The sequence below is a fragment of the Entelurus aequoreus genome, linkage group LG08, assembly GCF_033978785.1.
Source record: "Entelurus aequoreus isolate RoL-2023_Sb linkage group LG08, RoL_Eaeq_v1.1, whole genome shotgun sequence".
In the NCBI taxonomy this organism is placed as follows: Eukaryota; Metazoa; Chordata; class Actinopteri; order Syngnathiformes; family Syngnathidae; genus Entelurus; species Entelurus aequoreus.
This window is the reverse complement of record NC_084738.1, coordinates 81,277,649-81,292,329: the sequence shown is the minus strand read 5'-3', so window position 1 is coordinate 81,292,329 and position 14,681 is coordinate 81,277,649. Positions and strand designations below refer to the sequence as shown.

The window sequence follows — 14,681 nt, the reverse complement described above, 5'->3', positions numbered from 1 at the left end:
TGACAAGAACATGTTGTTTTTAAGGACCAATGTCAAAAATGTAACTTTAGTCAAAGATCCTTTATGTGACAAGAACATTCTGCTGTTTTTAAATAACAAAGAAGCAACTTTAATCAAAGATCCTATGTGTGGCAAGAACATTCTGCTGTTTTTAAGGACCTATGTCAAAAATGTAACTTTAGTCAAAGATCCTTTATGTGACAATAACATGTTGTTTTTAAGGACCAATGTCAAAAATGTAACTTTAGTCAAAGATCCTTTACGTGACAATAACATGCTGCTGTTTTTAAGGACCTATGTCAAAAATGTAACTTTAGTCAAAGATCCTTTATGTGACAAGAACATTCTGCTGTTTTTAAGTAACAAAGAAGCAACTTTAATCAAAGATCCTATGTGTGGCAAGAACATTCTGCTGTTTTTAAGGACCTATGTCAAAAATGTAACTTTAGTCAAAGATCCTTTATGTGACAATAACATGTTGTTTTTAAGGACCAATGTCAAAAATGTAACTTTAGTCAAAGATCCTTTACGTGACAATAACATGCTGCTGTTTTTAAGGACCTATGTCAAAAATGTAACTTTAGTCAAAGATCCTTTATGTGACAAGAACATTCTGCTGTTTTTAAGTAACAAAGAAGCAACTTTAATCAAAGATCCTATGTGTGGCAAGAACATTCTGCTGTTTTTAAGGACCTATGTCAAAAATGTAACTTTAGTCAAAGATCCTTTATGTGACAATAACATTCTGCTGTTTTTAAATAACAAAGAAGCAACTTTAATCAAAGATCCTATGTGTGGCAAGAACATGCTGCTGTTTTTAAGGACCAATGTCAAAAATGTAACTTTAGTCAAAGATCCTATGTGTGACAAGAACATTTGGCTGTTTTTAAGTAACAAAGAAGCAACTTTAATCAAAGATCCTATGTGTGGCAAGAACATTCTGCTGTTTTTAAGGACCTATGTCAAAAATGTAACTTTAGTCAAAGATCCTTTATGTAAAAAGAACATTCTGCTGTTTTTAAGTAACAAAGAATCAACTTTAATCAAAGATCCTATGTGTGGCAAGAACATGCTGCTGTTTTTAAAAACTTTGCCATCTGCCAAGTTTGAATCTGCACTCTCGTTCCTTTACGTTCCAGCTGAATGACGTCAAAGCACTTTAGTGAGCAACAGCACCATCTAGTGGACAATAGAGCTAACTGCATGCGTAGCAGCGCCATTTCCGCCACATTCTCCACGTCAGCTGCAAAAGAATCGATCTTTAAAAAACATGCAAATGAGCCCGTTAAAGTGGGCGGAGCTTAAAAGTGTCCAATTATGCCTTTTGTGTGCGTGTTCCCGGGTGCGCGCCCCCCCCCCCCCCGCCCGTGCGTGCGCGCTTGCCGAGCAGCGTGCGGGGCCCGCCCATCCCGTGACGTCACGGCCCCGTCGGCGAGAGAGAGCAATGGCGATGCTGGACAACAACAGGAGAGCCCGTCCGTGTCGTGTGGCGGGGGACTCTCCGTCCACGCACATGTGAATCTCGCCGTCTCCGCGCTGACAATGACGGCTCGGCGCCGCGCCAACTAGGCCCGGTAAGTCGCGACTCGTCGTGGCGCCCTTTTTTTTTTTGGGTCTCCCTCCTCGCTTCTGCTGGATGATGGAAAAAGGGGCGTGGCCGCGGTAGCACTTCTGACTCCGAGGATGCTGATGGCTTAGCAACAAGGAGACAATGGCTGCGCGGGAGGAACCAGCGGCTCCGGATGTAAACAAAAGGCTGCGGGGCCTCAAGCCGGCCCACCCGAGGACGGGACGCGAGGTGGGGGGTCACGCCGGACGCAGGGCGCCCGCTTTCAAAAAGAAAGAAGGAAGACGCTTCCTCCATCTTTATTTTGAATTTACACGCCACACTGGGAGGGGGGGGGGGGGGGGGGGGCTTTGGATCCGTCCAGCCTTATGGACTCTCAGACGAAGGATCAGGTTTACTAGTGTTCTTGATTGTCACGCAGGTGTAAAAGGAAGTGAACCAGTAAAAAAAAAAAAAAAATAGTTTTGAGTCTGCTTACCTGGCCTACAGTTTCTGTCTTCACATTCCGCCAAAAAAAATGACAACAAGCGAAGCTTTAATTGTGAAAAGTAGTTTGAGTGATTGTGAACCAGATTTGGTGTCTTAAGTCATGTTTTTGTTATGTTCCTTCCTTTGTTTACGTTCTGGAATGTTAGTCAAAGATCCTTTATATGACAAGAACATGCTGCCTGACCTTTTTCAAAATTGGAATCTTTGTCAAAGATCTTTTCTATGACAAGAAAATGCTGCTGTTTTTAGGGACCTGTTTAAAACATGTAATGTCAGTCAAAGATCATTTATGTATCCTTTAGTCAAAGATCCTTTATGTGACAAGAACATGCTGTTGTTTTAAGGACCTGTTTAAAACATGTAATGTCAGTCAAAGATCCTTTATGTATCCTTTAGTCAAAGATCCTTTATGTGACAAGAACATGCTGTTGTTTTAAGGACCTGTTTAAAACATGTAATGTCAGTCAAAGATCATTTATGGATCCTTTAGTCAAAGATCCTTTATGTGACAAGAACATGCTGTTGTTTTAAGGACCTGTTTAAAACATGTAATGTCAGTCAAAGATCCTTTATGGATCCTTTAGTCAAAGATCCTTTATGTGACAAGAACATGCTGTTGTTTTAAGGACCTATTTCAAAAATGCAACTTTAGTCAAAGATCCTTTAAGTGACAAGAACATGTTGTTTTTAAGGACCTATGTCAAAAATGTATCTTAAGACAAAGATCATTTATGTAACAAGAACATGTTGTTTTTAAGGACCTATTTCAAAAATGCAACTTTAGTCAAAGATCCTTTAAGTGACAAGAACATGTTGTTTTTAAGGACTTATGTCCAAAATGCAACTTTAGTCAAAGATCCTTTAAGTGACAAGAACATGTTGTTTTTAAGGATCTATGTCAAAAATGCAACTTTAGTCAAAGATCCTTTAAGTGACAAGAACATGTTTTTTAAGGACTTATGTCCAAAATGCAACTTTAGTCAAAGATCCTTTAAGTGACAAGAACATGTTGTTTTTAAGGATCTATGTCAAAAATGCAACTTTAGTCAAAGATCCTTTAAGTGACAAGAACATGTTTTTTAAGGACTTATGTCCAAAATGCAACTTTAGTCAAAGATCCTTTAAGTGACAAGAACATGTTGTTTTTAAGGATCTATGTCAAAAATGCAACTTTAGTCAAAGATCCTTTAAGTGACAAGAACATGTTTTTTAAGGACTTATGTCCAAAATGCAACTTTAGTCAAAGATCCTTTAAGTGACAAGAACATGTTGTTTTTAAGGACCTATGTCAAAAATGTATCTTAAGACAAAGATCATTTATGTAACAAGAACATGCTGTTTTTAAGGACCTATTTCAAAAATGCAACTTTAGTCAAAGATCCTTTAAGTGACAAGAACATGTTTTTTAAGGACTTATGTCCAAAATGCAACTTTAGTCAAAGATCCTTTAAGTGACAAGAACATGTTGTTTTTAAGGATCTATTTCAAGAATGCAACTTTAGTCAAAGATCATTTATGTAACAAGAACATGTTGTTTTTAAGGACCTATGTCAAAAAAGTATCTTAAGTCAAAGATCATTTATGTAACAAGAACATGCTGTTTTTAAGGACCTATTTCAAAAATGCAACTTTAGTCAAAGATCCTTTAAGTGACAAGAACATGTTGTTTTTAAGGACTTGTGTCCAAAATGCAACTTTAGTCAAAGATCCTTTAAGTGACAAGAACATGTTGTTTTTAAGGACCTATGTCAAAAAAGTATCTTAAGTCAAAGATCATTTATGTAACAAGAACATGCTGTTTTTAAGGACCTATTTCAAAAATGCAACTTTAGTCAAAGATCCTTTAAGTGACAAGAACATGTTTTTTAAGGACTTATGTCCAAAATGCAACTTTAGTCAAAGATCCTTTATGTGACAAGAACATGTTGTTTTTAAGGACCTATGTCAAAAAAGTATCTTAAGTCAAAGATCATTTATGTAACAAGAACATGTTGTTTTTAAGGACCTATTTCAAGAATGCAACTTTAGTCAAAGATCCTTTAAGTGACAAGAACATGTTGTTTTTAAGAACCTATGTCAAAAATGCAACTTTAGTCAAAGATCCTTTAAGTGACAAGAACATGTTGTTTTTAAGGACCTATTTCAGAAATGTAACTTTAGTCAAAGATCCTTTATGTGACAAGAACATGCTGTCCTAAGGACCTATGTCAAAAATGTAACTTTAGTCAAATTTTGGTTGCTAGGTGCGCTGATCATACACACCGGTTTCTGTTCATTGATTAGTGTCCCCACCTGCTGCCGCCACTAATCACGCCCCTTTTTGTACCGGTCTCATTCTCGGCGACTGTTGATTTACTCCATGGTATGCTAAGAGCGCTAATGTTTGCGGCGCTTCACGTGCGCTCCTCGGCGGCACGCTCCTTGGTGTTTTGTACCGTGGTTTTGGACAGGGAAAAATGCAGTGTTCATGCAGTTTTTTTTTCTGTTTGCATAACCAATTAGCTAATTAGTTTTAGTTGTTTCATAGCAACTGATGCTAAGTACACACCACAAGCAAACATGTTTGGTTTAAATGCTGCCAAATTCTGTGCGTGTAAAAAATGACTCTGCATGCACGTGGTCTTTATTTGCACTCGCACCTTTGTTTGCACTCACGCGGTGTCTCTTTGCACCCACACTGACTCTGTGCCCACGCCGACTCTGTTTGCGCCCGCCCCGACTCTGTTTGCACTCGCCCCAACTCTGTTTGCGCCCACACCGACTCTGTTTGCACCCGCGCCGACTGTTTGCACTCGCCCCAACTCTGTTTGCGCCCACACCGACTTTGTTTGCGCCCACACCGACTTTGTTTGCGCCCACGCCGACTTTGTTTGCACCCGCGGCGACTCTGCTTGCACCTGCGCCGACCTTGTTTGCGCCCGCCACATCTCTGTTTGCACCCACACTGACTCTGAACCTGCGTTGACTTAGTTTGCACCCGCACTGACTTTGTTGCGCCCACACAGCCTCTGTTCCCGCCCGTCCAGATTCTGTTTGCGCCCGCCCAGACTTTTTTTGCGCCCGCTTGGACTTTGTTTGCACCCGCACTGACTTTGTTGCGCCCACACAGCCTCTGTTTGCGCCCGCCCAGACTCTGTTTGCGCCTGCTTGGACTTTGTTTGCACCCGCACTGACTTTATTGCGCCTATGCAGACTTTGTTTGCGCCCGCCCCGACTCTGTTTGCGCCCGTCGAGACTCTGTTTGCGCCCGTCGAGACTCTGTTTGCGCACGCGTTGACTTTGTTTGCACCCGCACTGACTTTGTTGCGCCAAAGCAGACTTTGTTTGCGCCCGCCCAGACTCTGTTTGCGCCCGCTTGGACTTTGTTTGCACCTGCACTGACTTTATTGCGCCCATGCAGACTTTGTTTGCGCCCGTCCAGACTCTGTTTGCGCCCGCGTTGACTTTGTTTGCACCAGCATTGACTTTATTGCGCCCATGTAGACTTTGTTTGCGCCTGTCCAGACTCTGTTTGCGCCCGTGTTGACTTTGTTTGCACCCGCACTGACTTTGTTGCGCCTACACAGTCACTGTTTCTGCCTGTCCAGACTCTGTTTGCGCCCGCCCAGACTCTGTTTGCGCCTGCTTGGACTCTGTTTGCACCCACACTGACTTTATTGCGCCCATGCAGACTTTGTTTGCGGCCGCCCAGACTCTGTTTGCGCCCGCCCAGATTCTGTTTGTGCCCGCATTGACTTTGTTTGCACCCGCACTAACTTTATTGCGCCCACGCAGACTTTGTTTGCGCCCACACAGTCTATGTTTGCGCACGGCCCGTCCAGACTCTGTTTGCGCCCGCTTGGACTTTGTTTGCGCCTGTCCAGACTCTGTTCGTGCCCGCTTGGACTTTGTTTGGACTCGCACCGTCTCTGCTTGTACCCGCGCTGACTATGTTTGCACCTGCCCCGACTCTGTTTGCGCCCGTCCAGACTCTGTTTGCGCCCGCGTTGACTTTGTTTGAACCCGCACTGATTTTGTTGCGCCAACGCAGACTTTGTTCGCGCCCACACAGCCTCTGTTTGCGCCCGCCCCGACTCTGTTTGCGGCCACTTGGACATTGTTTGCACCCGCACTGACTTTATTGCGCCCACGCAGACTTTGTTTGCGTCCACGCAGCTTCTGTTTGCGCCCGCCCGGACTCTGTTTGTGCCCGCATTGACTTTGTTTTCACCCGCACTGACTTTGTTGTGCCCGCACAGACTTTGTTTGCGCCCACACAGTCTATGTTTGCGCCCGCCCCGACTCTGTTCGCGCCCGTCCAGGCTCTGTTTATGCCCGCTTGGACTTTGTTTGGACTCGGACTGTCTCTTCTTGTACCCGCGCTGACTATGTTTGCACATGCCCCGACTCTGTTTGCGCCCGTCCAGACTCTGTTTGCGCCCGCATTGACTTTGTTTGCACCCGCATTGACTTTATTGCGCCCATGTAGACTTTGTTTGCGCCCGTCCAGACTCTGTTTGCGCCCGTGTTGACTTTGTTTGCACCCGCACTGACTTTGTTGCGCCCACACAGTCACTGTTTCTGCCTGTCCAGACTCTGTTTGCGCCCGCCCAGACTCTGTTTGCGCCTGCTTGGACTCTGTTTGCACCCACACTGACTTTATTGCACCCATGCAGACTTTGTTTGTGCCCGCCCCGACTCTGTTTGCATCCGCCCAGACTCTGTTCGTGCCCGCGTTGACTTTGTTTGCACACGCACTGACTTTGTTGTGCCCACACAGTCTCTGTTTCTGCCTGTCCAGACTCTGTTTGCGCCCGCCCAGACTCTGTTTGCGCCTGCTTGGACTCTGTTTGCACCCACACTGACTTTATTGCGCCCATGCAGACTTTGTTTGCGGCCGCCCAGACTCTGTTTGCGCCCGCCCAGATTCTGTTTGTGCCCGCATTGACTTTGTTTGCACCCGCACTAACTTTATTGCGCCCACGCAGTCTATGTTTGCGCACGGCCCGTCCAGACTCTGTTTGGGCCCGCTTGGACTTTGTTTGCGCCTGTCCAGACTCTGTTCGTGCCCGCTTGGACTTTGTTTGGACTCGCACCGTCTCTGCTTGTACCCGCGCTGACTATGTTTGCACCTGCCCCGACTCTGTTTGCGCCCGTCCAGACTCTGTTTGCGCCTGCGTTGACTTTGTTTGCACCCGCACTGATTTTGTTGCGCCAACGCAGACTTTGTTCGCGCCCACACAGCCTCTGTTTGCGCCCGCCCCGACTCTGTTTGCGGCCACTTGGACTTTGTTTGCACCCACACTGACTTTATTGCGCCCACGCAGACTTTGTTTGCGTCCACGCAGCTTCTGTTTGCGCCCGCCCGGACTCTGCTTGTGCCCGCATTGACTTTGTTTTCACCCGCACTGACTTTGTTGTGCCCGCACAGACTTTGTTTGTGCCCCTACAGTCTATGTTTGCGCCCGCCCCGACTCTGTTCGCGCCCGTCCAGGCTCTGTTTATGCCCGCTTGGACTTTGTTTGGACTCGGACTGTCTCTGCTTGTACCCGCGCTGACTATGTTTGCACATGCCCCGACTCTGTTTGCGCCCGTCCAGACTCTGTTTGCGCCCGCGTTGACTTTGTTTGCACCCGCACTGATTTTGTTGCGCCAACGCAGACTTTGTTCGCGCCCACACAGCCTCTGTTTGCGCCCGCCCCGACTCTGTTCGCGCCCGCCCAGACTCTGTTTGCGGCCACTTGGGCTTTGTTTGCACCCGCACTGACTTTATGGCGCCCACGCAGACTTTGTTTGCGTCCACGCAGCTTCTGTTTGCGCCCGCCCGGACTCTGCTTGTGCCCGCATTGACTTTGTTTTCACCCGCACTGACTTTGTTGTGCCCGCACAGACTTTGTTTGCGCCCACACAGTCTATATTTGCGCCCGCCCCGACTCTGTTCGCGCCCGTCCAGGCTCTGTTTGTGCCCGCTTGGACTTTGTTTGGACTCGCACCGTCTCTGCTTGTACCCGCGCTGACTATGTTTGCGCATGCCCCGACTCTGTTTGCGCCCGTCCAGACTCTGTATGCGCCCGCGTTGACTTTGTTTGCACCCGCACTGATTTTGTTGCGCCAACGCAGACTTTGTTCGCGCCCACACAGCCTCTGTTTGCGCCCGCCCCGACTCTGTCCGCGCCCGCCCAGACTCTGTTTGCAGCCACTTGGGCTTTGTTTGCACCCGCACTGACTTTATGGCGCCCACGCAGACTTTGTTTGCGTCCACGCAGCTTCTGTTTGCGCCCGCCCGGACTCTGCTTGTGCCCGCATTGACTTTGTTTTCACCCGCACTGACTTTGTTGTGCCCGCACAGACTTTGTTTGCGCCCCACACAGTCTATGTTCGCGCCCGTCCAGGCTCTGTTTGTGCCCGCTTGGACTTTGTTTGGACTCGCACCGTCTCTGCTTGTACCCGCGCTGACTAGGTTCGCACCTGCCCCGACTTTGTTTGCGCCCGCCACGACTCCGTTTTGCGCCCACATAGCCTCTGTTTGCGCCCATCCAGACTCTGTTTGCGCCCGCCCAGACTCTGTTTGCGCCCGCTAGGACTTTGTGTTCTGGTTGCTAGGTGTGCTGGTCATACACACAAGTTTGTGTTTACTGATTAGTGTCCCCACCTGCTGCTGCCACCAATCGCTGTTGCGCTCGCATTGACTCCATTGTTTCTTCATTGTTTCTCCCCGTGTGCGGAGTTCCACACTTTTGGCAATTAGGGGCGGGCATTCAACACACGGCCGGGCCACTCCCCTCCTTTCTGATTGGTCACTTTAAACGCCTACTGTGTCCTGGTCACAACCGAGAGTGTTTTTTCATGCCATATGATTTATGATGCCATAAAAAGTTCCCCAAATTTAATTCTTAAAGGCGGCACTGCAAAAACGTAATGTGACAAGACTGTAGAGTCACCTGTATGACCGGCGGGTCCTCTTCCAGGTGTGACCGGGACGTGTGATCGGACAGCATGGCCGCTCAGGAGCCGTCGCCGCCGTCGTCCATGGAGAGCAACAAGCCGGGCTTCCCCAAGAAGATCCTGGGCAACAAGCTGGAGGACAAGCACCTGTGCAACTGCTGCCACAACATCCTGCGGCGGCCCGTGCAGGCGCAGTGCGGCCATCGCTTCTGCTCGTACTGCTTCAACCTGGCCGTCAGGTGAGCCCCCCACACCAGGCTAGACCTTCTTGTTCCACGCGGAGCCTTGCTATCTTTGCGCCTGGTGTTGTGTTGCAGTAACGGGCCGCACAAGTGCAGCGCTTGCATCAAGGAGGACATTTTCGAAGAGCCCACGTCTATCCTGAGACAAGGATGCGTGAGTACCCGCCACGTGATGAAGCTAGCATCCTACGCTATCAAATCGGCACTAGCGCTTTGTCCCAAATGTCAGAAAACCATCTGAAAATATGTTGGATTTTTACATGCAAACCACCGGGTGGCACCTAACAAGCAAGTCGGAGCTTTTCTTCTTGTCACTCACACCCAGAGGCCTATGTCATGATGATGATTTGAAGAAAACCTGTGTGAAGTTGGCCCCCCTTAGTCATTGCAAATATTAGAACTGTGCCGTTCCGGTTTTTAAGTTCTTCTAAAATAACATTTCTGACTAGTGATGTCATCCAGGCCCCCCCACCCCCCACCTCTAAACTTTTCACAATCGGTTGTGCTACATTTGTGCTGATGTTTTTGTGTGTCTATTATACTTTTTATTATATTATTCATAACCAGCCCCCCTTACCCCATCAAAATCTCCCCAAATGTTGTCCCATTCCTTTGTGCTACATTTGTGCACTTTTTTTTTTGTCCAACTATTTTAGTTTTTACGTTATTAATGTGTTATTATTCATAACCAATCCCCCCAAACTTGTCCCAACTCTTTGTGCTACAAACATGTTTTGTCTATTATAGTTTTTATGTTATTAACTATTATAGTTGTTATGTTATTAACTATTATAGATTTCATGTTATTAACTATGATAGTTTTTATGTTATTAACTATAATCATTTTAAAATTATTAACTATTATTGTTTTTATGTGATTAACTATTATCGTTTCTAAGATAACTATTATAGTTTTTATGTTATTAACTATTGTAGTTTTTGCGTTATTAACTATTATCGTTTTTAAGTTATTAACTATTATCTTTTTTAAATTATTAACTATAATAATTTTTATGTTATCAACTAATATAGTTTTTATGTTGTTAACTATTATAGTTTTTAAGTTATTAACTATTATAGTTTTTAAGTTATTTATTATAGTCTTTAAGTTATTAACTATTATATTTCTTATGTTATTAACTATTATAATGTTGATGTTATTAACTATTATAGTTTTTATGTTATTATCTATTATAGTTTTTATGTTAGTAACTATTATAGTTTTTATGTTATCAACTATTATATTGTTCATATTATTAACTATTATAGTGTTTATGTTATCAACTATTATAGTTTTTATGTTATTAACTATTATAGTTTTTAAGTTATTAACTATTATAGTTTTTAAGTTATTAACTATTATAATGTTCATGTCATTAACTATTATAGTTTTTATCTTATTAACTATTATAGTTTTTATGTTAGTAACTATTGTATTTCTTATGTCATTGCCTATTGTAGTTTTTATGTTGTTAACAGTTACACTTTTTATGTTAGAAACTATTATAGTTTCTATGTTGTCAACTATTATATTGTTCATATTATTAACTATTATAATTTTTATGTTATCAACTATTAGTTTTTATTTTATTAACTATTATAGTTTTTAAGTTATTAACTATTGTATTTCTTATGTTATTAACTATTATAGTTGTTATGTTAGTAACTATTATAATGTTCATGTTATTAACTATCATCGTTTTTATGTTATTAACTATCATCGTTTTTATGTTATTAACTATTATAGTTTTTATGTTATTAACTATTATAGTTGTTATGTTATTAACTATTATAGTTATGTTATTAACTATTATAATGTTCATGTTATTAACTATCGTCGTTTTTATGTTATTAACTATTATAGTTTTTAAGTTATTAACTATTATAATCTTCATGTTATTAACTATTATAGTTTTTATGTTATTAACTATTATAGTTTTTATGTTATTAACTATTGTATTTCTTATGTTATTAACTATTATTGTTGTTATTATGTTGTTAACAATTATACTTTTTATGTTACTTTTTATGTTTTGCTGCCACTCACCCAAGAAGAGCTGGTTACTTTCCTTCTCCTGTTCTTGTTTGAAAAGGCTTTTCCCGACAACGCAGTTCGCAGGGAGGTGGAGAACCTCTCGGCGCTCTGCATCAACGAAAGCTGCACCTGGAGAGGAACCATCAAGGAGTACGAGGTGAGTTGACTTCTTTTGTTTACCTTTTGCGTGGTTTTATTTTTATGCTGTAAGTCATTTCTTCTTTTAACTATAGCGTGTACTGATTTTTTGTGGGTTTATGTATTTATGAAACCCGTTTTTGCTGCACTCTTGCAAAAAAAGATTTTAATCTCAGTGAGGTTTTACCTGGTTAAACAAAGGAAAATTAATAATATACATTGGCTTTGCCGTTGACGTGCTACTGATTAGCATTAGCGATTTTAAATGGCGATTACAACACTTTCAAAGCTACATCTAATGCCTGTTTTTTTTGTCAATTTTTCCACGAATATCCCGATCTCAAAAGTAATGTTATGCTTTGATACGCTCTGATACAAATTAGTTGCCGCTTTGGGGGGGACGAATTACCATTCCTCACGATTTGATGCCGATTTGATCCCGCTTTGATATGCTTTAAATCACGCTTTGATACGTTTTATTACGCTTTATTGAACTTTATTATGCTTTGATGCGATCCTGACGCATTAAATCAGGCTCTGACACGATTATCAAGCTCTGTTGTGCATTGGAATTAACGTGTCATGAACATTATGAACATTAATTTGTAATAATGACTTTGAAATGTGATATTTTTATGTAATTATGTGCAATTTGGAAGATGCTGTGATTATTATTTTGTGAATTTGATGAATAAATTGCGTGCGCACACATAATATAATAAAAAAGAGAAATATGATGAACAAATAAGTAAAAAAAAAAGTGAAAAACTCAGTATACTAAGTTTTCCCCACATTTTTTTAGATTTATCTATTTATTTGATTTCTCTTTTTGTTTTATTATATACAGGATAAAACACATAATGTAATAAAAAAGAGAAATATGATAAACAAATAAGTAAAAAAAAATGTGCAAAACTCAGTATACTGTTTTCCACACATTTTTTATATTCATTTATTTTTTCAATTTCTCTTTTTTTCCGTTATATTATGTTTATTATTTATTATGTTTTATATTCATTTATTTTTTCAATTTCTCTTTTTTTCTCTCGTTATATTATGTTTATTATTTGATATTTATTATGTTTTATATTCATTTGTTTTTTCAATTTCTCTTTTTTTTCCGTTATATTATGTTTATTATTTATTATGTTTTATATTAATTTGTTTTTTCAATTCCCCTTTTTTTCCCGTTATATTATGTTTATTATTTATTATTTATTTTGTTTTATATTCATTTGTTTTTTCAATTCCTCTTCTTTTTTTGTTATATTATGTTTATTATTTATTATGTTTTATATTCATTTATTTTTTCAATTTCTCTTCTTTTTTCGTTATATTATGTTTATTATTTATTATGTTTTATATTCATTTATTTTTTCAATTCCTCTTTTTTTACGTTATATTATGTTTATTATTTATTATTTATTATGTTTTATATTCATTTATTTTTTCAATTTCTCTTTTTTTTCCGTTATATTATGTTTATTATTTATTATTTATTATGTTTTATATTCATTTATTTTTTAAATTTCTCTTTTTTTTCCGTTATATTATGTTTATTTATTATGTTTTATATCTTCATTTCTTTTATTTCTTTGTCATCTTAATAAATATCTATCTTTCATTTCTTATGCTAGTTGACAATAATAAAAGGCATTTCTTTTAATTTTTACATTCAATGTCACTAGTCAATATCACAGTCACTTCCTATTTGTAGTTGTAGACTGGGGTCCGTGCTTTGAACCAAGATCTGTTAAGTTTTCATACGCTTTGAGTCAAGCTTTGCTGAGCTTTGTCAGGCTTTTTCACACTTTGATACGCTCTCTGCGCTCTATTCCATTGTTGACAGAGCGCAGAATTTTTTTAAACCGTTAAAAATTTTTTGGCGAACTTGCCGCATGTCCCGCTTCACTACAAGCTTTACCACCATCCATTAGTACCCTCACGCTTTAATCAGGCTTTGGTGTGAACCTAGCATAAGATGCACGTTACAATGTGCATCTGGTGTGTAAAAAGTACGATACTTTAAGTATTGCATGTTTAAAATCACTTTTTAAATTGTCTTGAGGACATATAAGCATGGTGGGCGGTAAACTTTCGAGACTTAAATGAGAACAAGACGGAAATCAATTTATTTGAAACAAAAGTAAAACAGAATACTCCCCCCAGTGACCTGGACCCCCAGATGCCTTATTTAAAAAAACAGTCAGAAATCTGGTGCACGGTGGAACAGGGGTTAGTGGACGTGCCTCACAATACAAAGGTCCTGAGTTCAATCCCGGGCTCGGGATCTTTCTGTGTGGAGTTTGCATGTTCTCCCCGTGACTGCGCGAATTCCCTCCGGGTACTCCGGCTTCCTCCCACCTCCAAAGACATGCACCTGGGGATAGGTTGATTGGCGACACTAAATTGGCCCTAGTGTGTGAATGTGAGTGTGAAAGTTGTCTGTCTATCTGTGTTGGCCCTGCGATGAGGTGGCGACTTGTCCAGTCAGAAATCTTGTTTTGTTGGAACAGCAGATTAACTCCGCTGTATGGTCTAGTTCAGGGGTCGGCAACCCGCTCTTTAGCGCCGCCCTAGTGGCTCTTTGGAGATTTTTCAAAAATGTATGAAGAATGGAAAAAGATGAGGGGAAAAAAATCTCTTTTTTTGTTTTAGTATGGTTTCTGTAGGAGGACAAACGTGACACAAACCTCCCTAATTGTTATAAATCACACTGTTTATATTAAACATGCTTCACTGATTCGAGTATTTGGCGAGAGCCGTTTTGTCCTACTAATTTTGGCGGTCCTTGAACTCACCGTATAGTTTGTTTACATGCAGAACTTTCTCCGACTTTCTAGGACGTGTTTTATGCCACTTCTTTTTCTGTCTCATTTTGTCCACCACACTTTTAACGTTGTGCATGAGTGCACAAAGGTGAGTTTTGTTGATGTTATTGACTTGTGTGGAGTGCTAATCAGACATATTTGGTCACTGCATGACTGCAAGCTAATCGATGCTAACATGCTATTTAGGCTAGCTATATGTACATATTGCATCATTATGCCTCATTTGTAGCTATATTTGAGGCCATTTAGTTTCCTTTAAGTCCTCTTAATTCAATGTATATCTCATGACACATGTAATATGGCTTTTAATTTTTTGCGGCTCCAGACAGATTTGTTTTTGTATTTTTGGTCCAATATGGCTCTTTCAACATTTTGGGTTGCCGACCCCTGGTCTAGTTTTTATCATCTAAGACTTTTAGCAAAAATGTAATCAGTTTTATCTTCTATGCTTCTAT

At 41.1% G+C, this 14,681-nt stretch overlaps 1 protein-coding gene across 2 annotated transcripts in view; it reads left to right on the top strand.

Annotated features, from left to right (window-relative positions):
- Positions 1-14,681, top strand: part of LOC133656347 (TNF receptor-associated factor 2-like) — a 32,295-nt gene that overhangs the window by 3,245 nt on the left and 14,369 nt on the right. The window contains exons 1-4 of one of the 2 annotated variants that reach the window (XM_062057399.1): positions 1,439-1,574; positions 9,004-9,219; positions 9,298-9,376; positions 11,316-11,414. In XM_062057399.1, coding sequence (XP_061913383.1) covers positions 9,032-9,219; positions 9,298-9,376; positions 11,316-11,414 — 366 coding nt within the window. In that variant the 5' untranslated portion in view covers positions 1,439-1,574; positions 9,004-9,031. Of the gene's footprint in view, positions 1-1,438; positions 1,575-9,003; positions 9,220-9,297; positions 9,377-11,315; positions 11,415-14,681 lie in introns of those variants that run through there. The other variant, XM_062057401.1, reaches the window with a different exon arrangement.